This window comes from Phascolarctos cinereus, unplaced genomic scaffold (genome assembly GCF_003287225.1).
Source record: "Phascolarctos cinereus isolate Bilbo 61053 unplaced genomic scaffold, phaCin_HiC Scaffold_8;HRSCAF=390, whole genome shotgun sequence".
In the NCBI taxonomy this organism is placed as follows: Eukaryota; Metazoa; Chordata; class Mammalia; order Diprotodontia; family Phascolarctidae; genus Phascolarctos; species Phascolarctos cinereus.
The window spans coordinates 23,377,790-23,395,734 of NW_027556291.1; the positions used below are offsets into that span (position 1 = coordinate 23,377,790).

Genomic DNA, 17,945 nt, shown 5'->3' on the forward strand with positions numbered 1-17,945 from the left:
GATAGGAAGTGGGAGGCAAGAGAAGAGGTTTGGGTTGCAGTAAGCAGGTTCTACCCTAATCTGTTTTATCCCATAATGTAGATACACAGGAAATCACTGGGCTGGGGAAGAAGAGTCACGTATCCAGGGGGCTTGATCAGGCCCCTGGATGGTAGTGAATATAGTTTGTGGTGGTCATGGGCATTGCTCTGAACTGATAAGGAATCCTATTTCTGAACTACTGCAGTGAAGCTGGAAGTCTTTTCAACACAATTAGCTTTTCCAGTAGCTGATGCATGTAGGATGATGGACTGTGGGTCCCCATCTCTCTCCTGACTATCAGCCTCATAACTCCAGCTGCCTGCTGGGCATCTCCACTTGGGTGTCCAATGGGCATCTCCAATTCAACATACTGAAAAAAGATCTCTTTCCCTCCAATCACCTCTCCCTCCTTACTTCCCTACTTCTCTTCAGGTTACCACCATTCTAATAGTCACCCTGATTTGCCACCTGAAAGTCCAATTTGGCTCTTCCATCTTACTCACCCTCCCATAGCCAATCTGTGGACCACTGGTGGTTGATTCTCCCTCTTCATCATCTCTCACGCCTGTCCCTTTCTCTCTACTCACATCACAATCAACCTAGTTCTCATCACCTCTCATCTGGACTATTCAATAGCTTCCTTATTGTTCTCCATGCATTCAGCCTTGTCCACTCTCTAATCTGTCTTTCATGTAGCTACCAATTAGATATTGCTAAAATGTAGGTCTGGCCATGTCACTCTCCAGCCCTTTGTTTAATTTCTAATTTTTTTTTCAATTGTATTGATACACTTTGTTATTCCACCACCCTTATTTCCATACACACACACACACACACACACACACACACACACACACACACACACGTGCACCCTGCCTCCCCCGTCCAGTGAAATGAATGAGTGAATAACAAAGAATAAAAAAGAAAAGGAAAAAAGAAAGTCAGATGGGCAAAATAAGCCAATATGTCAACCGAGTCTAACAGTTTACGCAATATTCTGTACCCATAGTCAGTCTGTCAATACGAAATCAAGTTCTTACTCTATGCCAGGCACTGTACTAAGCACTGGGGATATAAAGAAAAGCAAAAGTATGATTCCTATCCTCAAGGAGCTCACATTCTAATGGAGAGACAACATACAAATAATTATATACATACAAAATACAAACTGTCGATAGAAAGTAATCTCAGAGGAAAGGGATTAAGAATGGTGGCAACAGGAAAGGCTTCATAGAGTAGAAAGAACTGTCTCCTCCCTCAAAGAAGAAAAGAGGGAGAGAGAAGGAGGTATGTTTTCTTGTCTCTTCTTTGGAAGTTTAAAGTTTAAAGTCTTCGTAATTACGTAGCATTACATTTTGGTTTGCTGGGGTTTTTTTGTTTTGTTTTTGGTGAGGCAATCAGGGGTAAGTGACTTGCCCAGGGTCACACAGCTAGTAAGTTTCAAGTGTCTGAGGCTGGATTTGAACTCAGGTCCTCCTGACTCCAAGGCCAGCCAGAGCCTATCTACTGCGCCACTTAGCTGTCCCTGGCTTGCTGTTCTTTAAATTCATATTGTAGTCAATGTGTATTTGTTTTTCTGGTTCTGCTCACTTCACTCTGCATCAGCAAACATAAACCTTCCTATACTTCTCTGAATTCTTCATATTTATCAGCTCTTATGCACATTCATCTTCAATTACATTTATGTACAATTTGTTCAGCCATTCTTCAATCAATTGCCACCTTACTCCCCCCCCCAATTCTTTGCTATCATAAAAAGTGCTACTATGAATATTTTAGTATATATGGAACCATTCATTCTGTCATTGACTGCCTTGGGAAATATGCTTAGCATATCTAAGTAAAAGGGTTTGGACTTTGGTTTTACATAATCCCAAATTGCTTTCCAGAATAATTGGACCATTTCCCAGCTCCACCAACAATGTATTTGTGTACCTATGCTTCTATAGCCCCTACAACATTGATATTTCCATCTTTTGTCATCTTTGCCAATTTTATGGGTGTGAAGTGAAACCTCAGAGTTATTTTGATTTGTATTTCTCTTATTATTAGTGCTTTGGAGGGATCCTTCATTTGGTCGTCAATAGTATGGGATTCTTCTTTTATGAACTATTTGTTTATTCTTATCTTAGTTTATCCATTGAGAAATGGTTCTTTGATCTCCTCACTTTAAAGAGGAGGAACTTGAGGTCTGAGACTTTATGAAGATCACACAGGCACTAAGTGGAAGAATCAGGATTTGAACTCAGGCCCTTTTGACTCCAAATCCATAGTGCTTTCTAATCATAGGATCAGAGATCTAGAGCTGGAAGGCATTTCATCAGGCATCTAATTTAACATTGAACATGTAAGACCCAGAGAGGTTAAGTGACTTGTCCAGGGTCACATAGGTAATAAGTAACAGGGGTAAGACTTGAACCCAGGACATCCAACTCAAGTCAGTGCTCTTGCCACTGGACCATGCTGCTTTCAATCTTTCCATTTGAAACCCTTCACAGTTTACCTCCAGCCTCTTTCCAAACAGATTATACATTCCCATCACACACATACATACACATATACAAACACACACATACACATACACAACACATACACACACACACACACACACACACACACACACACACACACACACACACTTTATACTCTAGCCCAGGGATTCTTAACCTAGGTTTGTGGGTCCATGGGTAGATTTCAGGGGGTCTATAAACTTGAATGGGAAAAAAATTACATTTTTATTTCAATATCATTGGTTTCCTTTGTAATCCTTTGTATTTTATTTTATTCATTATTTTGAGAAGGGGTCTATAAGTTTCACCAGATTGACTGCCTAAGGGGTCCATGACACACACAAAAAAAGGGTAGGCGCCCCTGTGGTCTAGCCAAACTATTTTACTTCTTGATCTCCATATGGGACATTCCATCTCCTCCCTCCAAGTCTTTGCATAGACATATTCCACACACACACACACACACACACACACACACACACACACACACACACACACACCCTAGGCCACTCTCCCTCCTCACTTCCCCTCATGGCTCAGCTCCCATACCAACTCCTTCAAGAGAACTCTCCTGATTCCCTCAGTTGTTAGTACCCCACTCCCGTCACTGTGTATTTATTTTGCATACAGCCTATACTTATCTAGGAACATGTGGTGCCCCCCTCATAGAATACAAGTGCTGTGAAAGTGGGGTTTATCTCACTTTTTTTTAAGTATCCCCAGTGCCTAGCATCGTGCCTGGGACATGATAGGTGCTTGTTGGTTGGCTGGGGCCAAGGTTCTGTCCTTCTTCCCACCATTATTCTAGAACATAAAAGTAATAATGGCTAGTATTTACATAATGCTTTAATGTTTGCAAAGAACTTTACAAATATCTCATTTTATATACACACCAACTCTGGGAGGAAGATGCTATTATTATGCTCCTTGTACAGATGAAGAAGCTGAGGCTGACAGAGATCAAGTGACTTACCCAGGCTCACACAGTTAGTAAATGCCAAATTTTAATTCAGGTTTTCCTTACTTGAAGTTCAGCATCCTATCTTCTCTGTCACCTAGCTACCTCTGATTTCCTAATTTTCCTTCCATTTCCACTCTCACGTTGTCCCACGGAGCGGATTCAGAAGGCAGCTGAGCCCCAAGCAAAGCAGATTGATTTACAGGGGAAGCTTGTTTCTTCTGCAGCCAAGAAGCTTAGGAGCTGCCCCCTCAACCCTCCTAAAGGGGAGCTAGAAGGCTGTCCAGAGCAGGCTTCAGGTAGCTCGATACTATGGTCTATTGATAGACTCGATTCTGAAGCCATTCCAAGGTAAGGACTGTCCCCAACTTCTCTGGAGAATTGCAGAGGGGGAAGGGACCTTAGAAGCTGGTTAAAAGAATGAAGGCAGGGTCTGTTTCATTTTCCTCTCTGTATCCCAGAACTGAGCAGAGTGCCTTTGCACATAGCACATGATTTAATATAAATGGCTGTTAGATTAATCTAATTCAAACCCTTCCTTTTAACAGATGAAAGAGAAGTCCAGAAAATGACAGTGATATCTTTGCCCCAGGTCACACAACTAGTTAGACGCAACACAGAAACTAGGCTCACAGACTCATGGGATGTCAAGAACAGAGAACAGGGGGAAAAAAATCAGAGTCGGAAGAGATTTTAGAACAAAGAATGTCAAAGCTGAACGGGACCTGAAAAGAGAGAATGTCTAAGATGAATAGGGCCTTGGAAGGTGGAACATCTGAGCTGGAAGAGACCCAGTGTCAGGGTTGGGAGGGTCCTTTGAAAATAGGACGTAAGAGCTGAAAGGGACCTTAGAGAATGTCAGGACTGGAAGAGAACTTAGAACATAGAATGATATAGCTGGACGAGATGTGAGAACAGAGAGTGTCAGGGCTAGATGGGACCTGAGAAGAAAGTATCACCGTTTGGAAAGGAACTGAAAACAAAGAATGATGGGGCTAGGAGGCATCAGAACAAAGAACGTCAGGGCTGGAAAGGGAACTTAGAACACAGAATGCTAGAGCTAGCTAGAAGAGTCCTTTGATCGTAGAACATCTCAGCTGGAAGGGTCTTTTGAACATAGAATGTTAGAGTTGGAAGGGGCTGGAGAACAAAGAATGGTAGAGCTGGAAGAGACTTAAGAATCTAAGCTGTTATAGGTAGAAGGGACTTGAGACCAGAGAATGAATGGCAGAGCTGGAAGAGACCTGAGGATACAGAATGACTGAGCTGGAAGGGACTTTGGAACATAGAAGTCAGAACTCAGAGGGTCTTCGGAAGACAAAATGTTGAAGGTGGAAGAGACTTTAGAATAGAGAATGTCCGAACTGGAGAGAACCTTAGAATGGAATGCTAAGCCTGGAAAGGCCTTGGGAACAACGGCAGAGATGGAAGGGACCTGAGAACAGAACATCCAAGCTGGGGGAGGGGGGTGGGTCCTTCGAAGGTAGAATTTCTGAGCTGGAAGAGCTTTTAAAGCACAGGAGGGCAGAACTGGAAGGGATCTCATCCCAAAGAATGGCAGAACTGAAGGGACCCGAGAACAAAGAATGACAAGCTCAGAGAGGGACCAGAAAACAGACCGGAAGGGCTGGAAGCTTTCGGGGATCTGAGATGTCCGCGCTGGGTGGGGTTAGGAAGGTAGAATGTCTGAGCTGGGACCTTCAAACATAGAATGTCAGGGCCGGGGGGTGGGGAGGGATGGTCTCCGAGAGGAAGGTAAGGCGGAGGACGGACATCAGAACATGGAATGTCTGCTTAAAATGGAAAGGGCCTGAGAACAGAGAATGCCAGGGCTGGAAGGGCCATGAGATGCTATCTAGTCGAAACCCTCCATTTGCCTGGGTGCGGGGTGGGAAGTGCGGGGGAGCTGGTCCAAGGTCATACAGGTAGTGAGTCGGCCTCAGCCGCGGCCCCTCAGCCGCCCGCTCCAGTCCAGGGCTTTGGAGGGCACGGCCAGCACGAAGTCGCTGGCTGGGGGCGGGGGCGAGGGCGGAGGCGGGGCCCCTCCCTTGAGAGTCAGGCTCATTAGCCCCACGGGGAGCACCTCCGGGATGACGGGATTTCACAGGTGCCCCCCCCCCCGCCTCGACCGAGCCCTCCCGCCCCTTTCCCCGTCGCGGCCACGTTCAGGGACCCCGATTCTGCATAAGGGGGAAGTCGAGGCCGAGTGGCGGGAGGGAAGAGGCGAGCCCCCGTGTCCATTCATTCGCTGTCCACCTGGTGGGAGCTGCCACCTTTGCCCGGGTGCCAGGGCCAGCGGGAGAGCGGCGGGGGCGGTTCCCAATTGCCTAGAATGGCCCCAGGGCAGCACGTCCATCCCTCTCCCACTCCCTCCCGCCAAGCGTATCCCTCCAGCACTTTACGCCGACTCAGTCCCCAGGCTCCCAGAGAGCGGCCAGCGCGCCCCGCGTAGGAGAGCAGCCCGCACGTATCCGGGCCCCGCCCCCTGGCCGGCCTACTTACAGCATTGGCCGGCCCGCTTGTCATTCCCACCGTGGCTCCCATTCATGCAGTTTGGTTGCGTCTTGGTGTATTTGAGTGTTTGCAATAAAAAGGGCTTTTAATTTTTGGAGGTGCAGGTCCAGCTGCAATTAGTTCACTGAAAAGTCTACCGCCTTGCAAGCAGCCAACCGCGGCTAGCTTTAGCTCTTCATTTCTCCCTTGCAATTGCAAGCCACTAATTCAGAGGAGCAACTATGCCCAAAAGAAAGGTAAGTGCAAGGGAAGAGTGGGGAGGTTTATTAGCCGCCCGCCTGTCTATTTGATCCTGGGCAGCCAGCGATGTTTCTGGGCTTAGAGGCTGCCAGGGAGCTTTGGTGCATGTGCTGAATTGGAGGAGGCAGAGGAAGGGAAAGCGAAGAGGGATCGGGGCTCCGGCTCGGGTCTGGGGCTGGGACCAGAGCCGGATTCGGCATGGGGGGGGGGCGGGGGGCGCCTGTATGTGACCCTCGCGTTTTACTTCGGACGGCTTAGTTTGCCAGGCTCCGGGCAACGGGAGCGGGGTCTCCATTCTGGCTTCCTTACAGCCATAGCGCCGCTGCCTCCTCCCCTGCGCACCCCCATTGGCGAGCCGGGGCTCCCACCAGCCGCCCTACCAGGCACTAGCCCCCTCCCTCTGCGTTGGGTTTTCCTCAGGCACCCAGCCGGATCCTCCTGGAGGAAGATTTGGAGAGCGATCGCTGCGTCTTTCTCTAGTATTTGCCTTTGTTCTCCCTTTTTTTCCCCTCCCTCCTCCACTTCTGGTCGTGCCAGATGGCTGTGCAGTGGTAATTCTGGGCCATTAGGCGGCGCAGATTTTGCAACTGTCCTTGAGCAGGGAGAGATTCACAGCCATAATTAGGAACTTCGGAGGGAGCCGAGCCATCTCCGAGTCTCCTAGGAAGTTCAGGTGCTCTCAGAGACCACCAAAAGAGCCAAGGGAACGGAGACGAGGGGGAGACCAGAAAAAGCTATTGCAACGGTTTGGGAGAGTACATTCTGCAAGATCAATTAGATTGTTGCCAACTCTCCTAAACTCTTGCAAAGGTAATTCCTCGGCTCGACTTCGAGAGGAGACCCGAGATCTGTGCCAAACGTGCCCGGCGCGCCTCAGACTGGGATCTGGGTGCCTCGGGAATGAGAGCATAGAATAGTGTTTAATCGCCCCATCCCCAAACCCTTTTGCCCCTTGTGCCAGGGCTTAGATCCTCTGGGGTCTCGAGGCAGTGGGTGTACATGGGGCGGCGTGGGGGGGGGGGGGGGGAATAATCCTGCATTTCTAACCCCGCCAGCCCCAGCCACCTATTGCAGATTCCTCTAGGGTTCACTTGATGAGAGCCATCCTTGAGCCGAAGCTGACAACAACCTGGTTGTTGCAGGTAATCTGGCGGGAAGTTTTTAAATTGCCCGACGTCTGGCTTGATGACGCACTGACGTTGGAACTGAGGGGCTTTTTTCCCGAGGCTTTGTGGGACTTGTAGTCCTTTGGCGCAGGACTTGGAGGTGAAGGTAGGGCTGGGGGAGCGGGCCCCCCCCGGGTTCAGTTGCAGATGCACTTTGAGAGAAGGAGAAGGCAGGGGATTCCTGCAGAAAAAGCGCATTACGCTGCCCTTTCCTTCTCTTCTCCCCCCTCCCCCCGCCCGTTTTTTGGCTCGGACATTTGGGGAACTTCAGGTAAGGGCGTGAGAAGTGTGTCCTAAGAAAGGTTTAAAGAAATGGCTTATTTTAACTGGGGAGCAAGGAGATGAGATTGATGTATCCAGAAAAAGTTCTGGAGTTGGTTTTGGAGTCATGTTGCATACCTACACATCAGCCAACTGTGCAGCAGCCAGCATTGCTGCAGAGAAAATCTAGTCTTTGGGCTGAACCCCAAGCACTAACCTGTCCGTCACTTTTCTTAGCTTCCAGGGAGACTGGGCAGGGAACACTTTCTGAAGCTGTCTCTCTCTTTCTTTTTCTTTACAGGCAGCCGTTGAAGGGCAGGTAAAGGAAGAGGTGAGTTTGTTTTGTCTTTCTACTTTAAGAAAAGACTTAATTCATACACATACACACCCCACACATTTCTGAAGTGCATTAAGCCATAGACCGTGGAGGAGATACGCAGCTTAGCCAAGAGAGGAGCTCTGCCCCAAGACACAGGAGCCTCCAGTCTAGGAGGGCAAGATGATACCAACATAAAGTAATACACAAATAGTACATGTCAATGTGATGTATTATCATCTAGGTTGGCTAAGGTTCCACAATTGCCATTGCACAACAACTTGGCATTCTGGGAAGTGGACAGGAGAAAAGGGAAAAGGTAGAGATGACAGAAACAAAAGTGAGATCTGAGGGGGCAGATGGAGACTGATGGGGAGGAAGTAGATGGGTCACACTTCACAGCAGGCAGCTGTGTTGACAGTTTGCAAATGGAGTAGGTTGTGTGGTGGCACTTGAGCTGGGCTTTAAAGAATGGGTAGGAATTCAACAGAGGAAGAAGAGGAAAGAGAACATGCCGAGGACATAGATGACTAGCAAAGGTAAAGAGGCCTGAGAGGTCCAGGAATGTTTAGGAAGGCAGGGGAAGCCAGGCAGAAAATTGTCCAGTTTGGCTGAAGTGGTGATTATGAAGAAGGGAGTAATAAGCCATAAGGCTGTAAATGTAGAGGTAGAAATAGAGTAGAGAGAGTCTTGGATTCTAGCCAGAGGTATTTAACTGGCTGTCGGCATAACCAGCTTATGTGAGCCAAATGGCCACCAATTGTTCTTAATATAGCATAACTGACTAATAGGAGATAACTGTCCATCAGTTATCCCTCGGACAGGTGAAAGAGAGTCACTGGACAGCCAGCACTTTCTACTTGTATCCACACAATGTCAAGAGAATGTGAGAAAGATTCCCCCTAAAATGCTGGGTGTCCTAAAATGTTCAGGTGGTGAATTTATGAGACGATATAGACAAGAGTCACACAGGATTAGGCAAGGATAGACCAGCATCTTCACTATAGGTGGTACAACCCACATCTCCAAAATTAGAGAACTATTATATTACGAGCCAACTCGCAGTATAACAATAAGATTTCTTAGAAAATATACCTGGCATTAAAGCCTTCAAATTGCATGGCAGTTGGGAACTTTGTTGAGCTGCCATATTAAGATCTGAAAAGAACATGTTCTTTACGTCAAGGGGGGCTGTTGTTACTAATCATGGTGCTAATTTAAACCAGCAATTATGAGGTAATTAGTATAATTTCCAGATTATTGAAGTGTCATGCCAAATTGAACTCATTTCCGACTCTGAATGCTGTAGAGTGTAGATTTCAGCAAAGCATTTGACGAAGTCTCTCATGCTATCCTTGCGAACAAGATGGTGATATTGTGGCTAGGAGATAGAGTCAGGCAGATTCAGAATTGGATGAAGGACCAGATACACAGTACTCATTGGTGAGTCAATGTCAGCTCAGAGAGAGGGCTCGGGAAGTGTCCAGAAGGCCTCCACTTGGCCTCGGGTTAGTTAACATTTTAATCAGTCTTGAATAAAGTCAAAAAAGGCATGCTTGTCAACTTCGCAAATGACACAAAGCTTTAAGAATAGCTGACAGTTGGGATTCAAAAAAATCTTGACTGGCCAGAATTTTGGGCTGAATCTGACCAGATGAATTTGAATAGAGATAAAGGTAAAATCTTACTCTTGGGTTGAAAAAAATCCACTTTCCAAATACAAGATGGGGAAGGCACAATTCTTTGGTGGAAAAATTTAAGGGATTTCGTAGATCTAAAGCTCAATGTGAGTCACAGTTGTAGTAGCCAGGAAATCTGATGCCATCCTAGGCTGGATTAATAGAACAGTGATATATAGGCAGGTGACAGCCTGACTGTCCTCTGCCTGGCAAGACCAGATCTGAAGTGTGGTGCTCACTCGTAGGTTCTGCATTTTACAAAGGGCATTGAGAGATCGGAGAGCACCCAGAGGCTGTTGCTCATGGTGATGATGAGCCTCCAGAAAATATCGTATAAAAACCTCATATAAAAACTGATTAAAGAAACTGGGCTTGTTTAGCTTAGAGAAGTCAAAATTAAAGTAGCTGTCTTCAAGCATTTGGAGTATTTGAAAATAGCTATCGAGGCAGAAGGATTCACCTTGCTCTCACTGGCTCCAAAGGGCAGATCTAGGAATAGTGGGAGAGTGGCAAAGAAGCAAATTTAACTTTGATATGAAGAAAAATTCCCTAATAATTAGAGCTGATCAAAAGTAGAGTGGGCTGCTTTGGGAGGGAAGGAGTTCCCATTCACTTGAAGTGAACAACAGAACCCTAAGTGTCCATTTGTTGGAGGCATATCATAGGGGGGATTCTTATCCAGATATGCGTTCTATACTAGCTGCTGTCGGGTATCTTCCAACTGGGAGACTGCATGATTTGAAGGCGACAGGTGTGTGTATGTGGGGGAGGGGGGAATCTCAATTGTAATTGCCCTCATATTTTTTAAAATCCCAAGTCCACATTTTATTTGGGATATCACGGAATCTCAGCATCAGAACAGACCTCAAAGGGCATCTTGGCCAACCCACAACTGACCCCATTTTCTCCTGAAGCAGCCCATCTCACTAGTAAAAAGCTCCAATTTGTCACATTTCACATCAATATGAATAATTCTCACTTGGTATAGGTTTTCCTTTAATTGAAATACTTTTTGTTTTGTAGCCAAAGAGGCGGTCACCTAGATTATCTGCTGTAAGTATTGCCTGTTTTCTCTGGTGATAACAGCCTGTTTTGTGAGGTGCCATTTTAAAGAAACCGAACAAATGAGACGATCACGTTTAGTGTTGGGCTTACTTGGGAAATTATGAGAAAACACCACCACTTGGGAAATCTATCATTTCACTTGTGTTTGAAGTATATACATTCCAGTTGGTGGAACAGTTGGATTCCCTTATTTGTGAGTCATCCTGTTGCAGTGACAGATTTGTTTCTACATTTCTCTGACCTCTGGTTTTTTTTGTGTGTGTGTATATATGTATATGTGTGTATATGTGTGCCTGTGCAGAAGCCTGTTCCTCCTAAATCTGAGCCCAAAACCAAAAAGGCAGCAGCCCCAAAGGTAAGCACTGAATTTTGAATCTCAAAGAGAAAGATGCTTTTCTCTCAAAAAACATTATCAGAAAAAACGGGCAATTTGGCTTTTTTTTTTCATAAAAACATACTTTCTTCTTCTACGCCATGTTCAAGTATAAGCCCCTTAGACAAAGCAATTCCTTCCTCCGTATTTCCTTTTGTGTTCACTGTGTTTTGGCACTTTAAAATAACGCATTGACCTTTTCGAGAAGACAGATACAAATGGAAGCCGGAAAAGACTCATTAAGTGATCATGTTCATGCCTTTGGCAGTGTATCCGAACACTGAGGCCAGACCAAGGAGGGAAAAAGAAGGGGAAGAGCCAAAACACCAATGGACATTCTACATGGGCACGGGTGATATGGCTAATGCCAGTGTAGAAAGAGGTACATGGTCAGGTTGAAGACTTGCCTTACTCCTAGGGATATTTTGAGGATTTGTAGATCCATACCTAGAAGGCACTCTGAGATCCTTGCTTAAAAGATGTTGCTTTTAATTTCCAAGAGGGAATGTGGCTGAAATATTTGGCACATTAATTTACTTCCCAAGAACAAGTTTGGGAAACCAGTACTAGGCTGGTTGATCTTTTGTCAATACAAATATCTATCGCACACAAAAGTAGCACCGTCACCATTTCACCAGCTGAGTTACAGTCTCATGGCAAAGGATACACTTTCAAGATCACAGGTACTGCCTCTACACAAGACCAAAACACCAAAGGGTTTGATCAATTCCTTGAAACAACTGGTTAATTTCAGGGGAAGAAAAAAAAATCAATTCAACTGGTTATTTGATATTGTGTAGACAGAAACATCTGGTTTTCTTGGTTGAAATTTTGCCTTTTGAATCGTTTTGGCATCATAAAAAAAACACAGCATATTGGCCTCAGAAGAGTAGAAGCTCTCAGCACTTTTCTAGGCTGTTATGTTTTGAATTATGAGGTTAGCTGGAAAAATACGGCTTTTGATCACCTTTGTGTTTTTGATATTATTCATATATCCAGAAAGAGCTTTCCCACGACTTTAGCATTCCTTGGCACATGTTCTTTTTGCCAGGGGTGGCACAAAACCTGATGTGGCCCCATCCCAAGGCTACCATCTGACTCATTTCTTTTTAATACTGCCCACCTGTGCTCCCCAAGCTCAAAAGAGCTCTGGGACTTAGGACATTAAAGGTTCATAGTTCTTTTTTTTTTTTTGGCAATTTTTTGTAAGTTTCCAAAGAGACTGAGAACTCTTGCAATTTTGCTGAAAATTGGTCACTATTATGTTCAGTTTCAACATATGTATTAAGTACCCACTATGCCTTAGGCATTGGGATAGAGAACCGAGTAAGACAGAATCCCTACTCTCAAGTGCTGAACATGGCATGATACGGTAAGTGTCATAATACAGGTACAAAGAATTTGGTAGCAATGTTCAGAGAAGAGAGAGCTTGTTGTGGTTATAGGGGGACAGAGAGAGGAAGGGAATAATGTGACCCAAGGCACAGAGATAGGCAAGTATGGGACATATTTAGATAACACTGGGTAGCACAGGTTGGCTATAAGATCTGCACTTTGTGGGGAATAGCAAGAAGTAAGGCTAGAAAAGTAGCTTGAGGCCATACCCAATGGTGAGCCTTTAATGCCAGGCTACTGATTTGGACTTTATTCGGGAAGCAGTGGGGACCACCTGAAGTCTTTTGAGCAGAGGAGTAACCTAATCACAGGTAGGCTTTAAGAAAATTTACTTGGCAATAGCGTGAAGAAAGGATATATAATTAGGCTGTTACTGCAGCAGTCTAGGCAAGAGACAAGGACAGCCTAAACTAATGCTAGCAGGGGAAAGGAAAGAAACAGACAGGTACAAAAGGGATTTGGAGGTAGAATTTATAAGACTTAATCAACTAGTTAAATGCTGGGAAGGGGAAAGTAAAATTAAGGGAAGAGTCAAAGATGCTGGTCGATATTAAGGAAGATGTGATGCTATTAACAGAAATAGGGAAGTCGGGAGAAAGGCAAGATGAGGTACATTCAGTTTGGGATAGATTGAGTTCAAGGCAAAGATATCCAGCAGGCAGTTGCAAATAGCTAGAAAGTATGACTGGGGATGATATGTCAGGGAGAAAGTACAGAAAGAAAATCAAAACATTTTGGGGCATGACCAGTATGGGAATTTGCTTTTCTTGACTATGCCTATTTATTACAAGGGCTATAGTTTTTCTTTTCTTTTCTTTCTTCCTTTCTTTCTTTTGTTATTGTTAAGTTGGGGGCAGGGGGAGGGAAATGGGAGAGAGAGAAAATAAATACTGGTTAAAAATAAAAAAATTAATTTAAAAAACAAAGAAAGAATGAAAGAAGACCCAGAACTGACCTGTAGATAACATCTACATTTTGGAAGCAAGAGGATAAAGGGGAGCCAACAGACACAACTGTTTATGGTTGGAGAGTTGAAATCGAGTATTAACTATTTGTCCCTGTGTGTTACTGGACAGAAAGTGAACGTAGCAAATGATAAAAAGGAAATCAAAGGCAAGAAAGGGGCTGCCAAAGTCAAAGTGGAAACCAAGCAGGAGGAAGTGAAAGAAGAAAACCACTCTGAAAATGGAGAGACCCAAACTAATGAGGTATCTTTTGCTGTTATTTTAGAATAAATGTGTAATATAGAAAGTTTAATGATGATTGCAGCTAAAAAAAGATCATAAAATCTGAGTTGAAGGGATCTTGGAGATCATCTCTTCTAACCTTGACTCCCAGTCTACCGTTCTGCTACTCTTCTGTCTTTTGTAGTTTCATCTCCGAGGATCGATATGAGTGTTGATTCTATTGTTTAATCTTACGGGGGGGGGGGGTGGCATTTGAGGCAAGAAGTAGAAATTTAGATGGAGACAGGAAGAAAAAGTTGGAATTGCTGTAACCTGAAGCGAGTGACATATAATGTTATTTATCCTGTTACTTTGTGACCTTGGGCAAGTGACTTGCTTGATCGGGACTGTAGTTTCTTCATCTACAAACTGAGGCTGTTGGCCTAAATTATCACCATTTGTTAGACTCTCTGTTAATGGAACTTTTAACAAGTTCTCTTTTAGAACGTGCAGTCATTTATTTATTTTATTTGCCCACACCACCCCAACAATCAAAACCATCAGGTAGGAGTTCAGCCTTAAGAAACCTCACATTGCACATTGAACAACAGCTACTGCCAATGTTTATTGTTTCGTTGGATCCCTACAAATGTGCTCGTCCATCTTCTATGCCTATGGATACATAGCTGAATATGAAATTTGTTTTTAAAATATGCTGACTACTATTTTAATAAGATTAGAATTTGTAAGTGACCCTGTTATATGTCACGAGCCTTTGGCATCCCAATTGTATTTCCTGTGTATTTCTTTATCTCTATAACTAGGAAGGGCTATGGAAATGAATTTTCTTGTCCTTTTTTTGTTTTTGTTTTTGTTTTTTTTGTATCTAGACTTGTGCTTTCATTGGTGTGAGGAATTAATTAATGTGAAAACTTCTTCCATCAATTCTGACTGGCAGCTTCTCCATAACTTATAGTCTTCAAGAGTTGAACAGATCACTTGAAAGGCTAAGTGTATATGTCAGAAGCTAGATTTAAACCCTGGTCTCCCTGACTACCAAGCTAGCCCTCTATCTACCATACTGTGTTTTATATGTGAATATTTATACACACACACACACACACACACACACACACACACACACTCTTAGAGTATCAATAATTTCATCTCTCTGGGTATACCCTACATCAACACAGATTTTAATCCCCAATAACTTAATATGGTAATAAATCACATTTGTATAGCATTTTACATCAACAACCCTGTAAGGGAGGTGCTATTATTATTATCCCCACTTTACGGATAAGTCAGCTAACCGTCTAAAAGTTTAAGTGACTTGCCTGAGGCTACGTGGCTAATAAGTAACTGAAATGGGGTACAAACTCGTTCTTCCTGAAGTCAAGTACATCTCTCTCCTCAGAATAGATCTGTGGTCTTTAAGATGGTCATTGAGAGTTTTGGGCCAGCAGGTTCATTCCCCTAAGGCCAACCTGGGGACTCTTTGCACTTTGGCTGGCCATTCTTTGTGTATTGTCACTGAGCCAATAGTCCAAACCTTTCCAACTTGGTAGAAAGTCCAAGAGTTTGTTCTCAAAGCCCAGGGTCTGAATCCAAGCTGTGGTTTCATTGTCATTCAGATTCCGCATTTTGTCTGAGGCTGGTGATTTATGCACGTGATTTTTTCTATAGAGCCAGGGTCTTGCAAATTACCCAGCCAAACACACCTGTTCAGGAGATAAGAATGATTATTCGCAAATGTAAAAACCATTCTTAGCTAGCATTCCTAGCTCATACTAAACAGGTAGTTTGCCCACCCTTGCTATAGAGAAATGAATGGATTATATCTTCCAACAGACAAGGTAAGGTTGGATGTAAATATCTGGGGAAGATATTATGAAAGTTACAAGTAAGATATTTTTCTTTGTCCCACTACAATTAGGTGCCAGCTGTGGAAGAACCCGAGGAGAAAGTAACCAAGCCTGAGTAATACGTAACACTGCCCTATATCTCCATCAGTTTGGTATCTGTAACTCCATCCTGTATTGTCGACAGAGAGGAATATTTTTATCAACTATTTTCTAAATGCAGGTTTTTTTTTTTTAGCATGAAGTTAATTTTGGAACGTCTCCATCTTGGTCGCTTGGGTATGATGTCACCAACAACATATCACTGTCTCTGCATTTTGTGATTGTAATAGTTTGATCTATGGGAAGAATAAGTGGTGGTAGCTTCTGACTTTTGTCACTGTGTACCCTTCCTTGTGTAAGCTATCCTTTCCGTCCTTTGAATTTTTCTTTGGCCCTGGTACATGTTTAATTCAGTGAAGTGGGGAGGCCCCAAGTAGAAAGTTCTTGCATCGGCTAGTCCGGGGTGTCTGTGGGTTGATTTTATAAAGAAGGTGAGCTATTTTCATGAAATTCTAAGAGTTGGAAATATCTTTCCCAAATATAACTTTAATATTAGTTTTTGAAAGAAAGTAAAATGTAATCATGTTTTTAAATGAAATACAAATGTTTATTTCAGAAGGGCAGGTTGATTGTATGTGTAGCCACTATTAGAAATTTTGCTGGATTTATCTTAATAAAATAAAAAGACTCCTCAAAATATATTTGTGATTCATTGTATTTATTCCAAAAGTAGAACTGGCAGATTATTAAATTTCTTACTTCATTGCATCTGAATTCTAGCGCAGATTACTACCCAACCATGCCTTCTCTTTGTGTGTGACTCTTATCCATGTTTTGCCCAGAGGATGATCTACCCAGTGCTCTAGATGCCCTCTTCCTCTACGTGTTTCACTGGTTCATGAATACTATTGTAATAGTTGAATTGTCCAACTATGGCAATTAATATGCAACTGGCCCACCTCTTTTTCTAGTTATACATAGCCTTATAGGTCCATGAGTACTCACTCTTAAAACAGATTTTTAAATGTCATTTAAAGAAATTATAACTAGTTGGCCCATTTAGTTCATGTTGCGTACGTCAAAGATCTATCACTTTGTTGGTGTGGGCCCCCCTATAGTGACACTGGTTGTGACTCCCATCTAACTTTTAATAGATGATCTTTGAGAGTCATAGGAGCTGAAAAATTCATAACCCACAACCAACGTGCTGATGAGCCCCTCTACACTTAAGTCGGTTCCCATGTGACAGACATGTAATTCATGGTCGGGTCCATACTCAGGGTCTTTCCAACTTGGAGGGACCTAGCAGGTCATGTAATCTGCTGCACTGCCTTACAGAACCAGGGATCACCTCCAAGGCACCATGAGAAATTCAAATAGATCTTTAGCTTGCCCATGAGTTCCTCATTTTTTTGCATCCTCTTATAGGGGAGAAATATCTCCTCGCTGAGTTCACATGGTAGTGAACTGCTGCTAAAGATAGATTTACCACAACACAGGAATTATGGAAGTCAAAACTGAGGCTTTTTAGTATGCTCAAGCATAGGTTCAGGCCTCAGAGAAAACCTGAACCCCAATTAGGACTCTGACAAGTGCTCTTAGAGGCAAAATTACATCAGAGAAAAGAATTCTTTTACATATGAAATTATTGTATATTTCTCTTAGGCCATAAAAGTTGAAGGGAAGATAGATCCATAATCTCACACTTCCTTCAATATCATAAAAGCTGAACAAACTTACTTAAAGGCATAATCTTATACATACTACATCCCCTAAGAAAACAAACTTCATCAAACAAGCTCTATAGGTAAATTAAGTCAGGTTACAGATTAAACTACATTTTGAGGGTTCACAAATAGGCTGGGGGGGGCAGTCTACATATTGTCAAGGAGTCAGGGAAGTTGAGATTCTTCCTCTGGCTTCTTATCCAAGGAATGTTTAAGGCTCTAAGTGAATTTTCACATCCTATGGGACAGGTTTTGGTCAGGTGGTATTAATTTTAAGACAAACTTTAACCAAAATTTGCAGGAGTGATAGCTTTGAGTTCCATTAATAAAGGGAAATCAAAAAGTCCCTGAACACTTGAATGTGTCCCACGGGTAGCCAATCTGGTGAAGCCTAGGGACTCCTCAGAGTTCTGTTTGTAAATGCATAAAATACAGTTTTACAAATGAAACAGAATACACTGAAATATGGTTATCAAAACATTTTTTTAAAAGTTCCTATCGTCCAGGTTAAGAACCCCTGAGTTAAAGACTCAGCAAAATAAGATAGGGGGAGCCCAAATCTGAGCAACAGTAACCTTTTACCATGAGCCAACTTTGCATTTGTACATCATTAGGTGGTTACTAAGTGCTGGGTGCTGCACAAAAGC

The 17,945-nt window shown here is 43.5% G+C and overlaps 1 protein-coding gene across 2 annotated transcripts; it reads left to right on the forward strand.

Annotated features, from left to right (window-relative positions):
* Positions 1 to 6,003: 6,003 nt before the first annotated feature.
* On the forward strand, positions 6,004 to 16,272 carry HMGN5 (high mobility group nucleosome binding domain 5). 2 transcript variants are annotated; one of them, XM_020964633.2, is made up of 6 exons: positions 6,004 to 6,239; positions 7,972 to 8,001; positions 10,689 to 10,718; positions 11,032 to 11,085; positions 13,575 to 13,706; positions 15,768 to 16,272. In XM_020964633.2, the coding sequence occupies exons 1-6, from the start codon at positions 6,225 to 6,227 to the stop codon at positions 15,864 to 15,866; spliced, it is 360 nt and encodes a 119-aa protein (XP_020820292.1). In that variant the 5' UTR covers positions 6,004 to 6,224; the 3' UTR covers positions 15,867 to 16,272. The 2 variants fall into 2 exon arrangements, with proteins under 2 accessions (XP_020820292.1, XP_020820293.1); XM_020964634.2 differs by having other exon boundaries at positions 6,006 to 6,239; positions 15,604 to 16,272.
* Positions 16,273 to 17,945: the final 1,673 nt, after the last annotated feature.

Coding starts and splice junctions, on each gene's coding strand:
- HMGN5 (XM_020964633.2), top strand. Junction 8,002..10,688: donor AAGGGCAGGTAAAGGAAGAG/GTGAGTTTGTTT, acceptor TTTGTTTTGTAG/CCAAAGAGGCGGTCACCTAG. Junction 11,086..13,574: donor AAAAGGCAGCAGCCCCAAAG/GTAAGCACTGAA, acceptor GTTACTGGACAG/AAAGTGAACGTAGCAAATGA.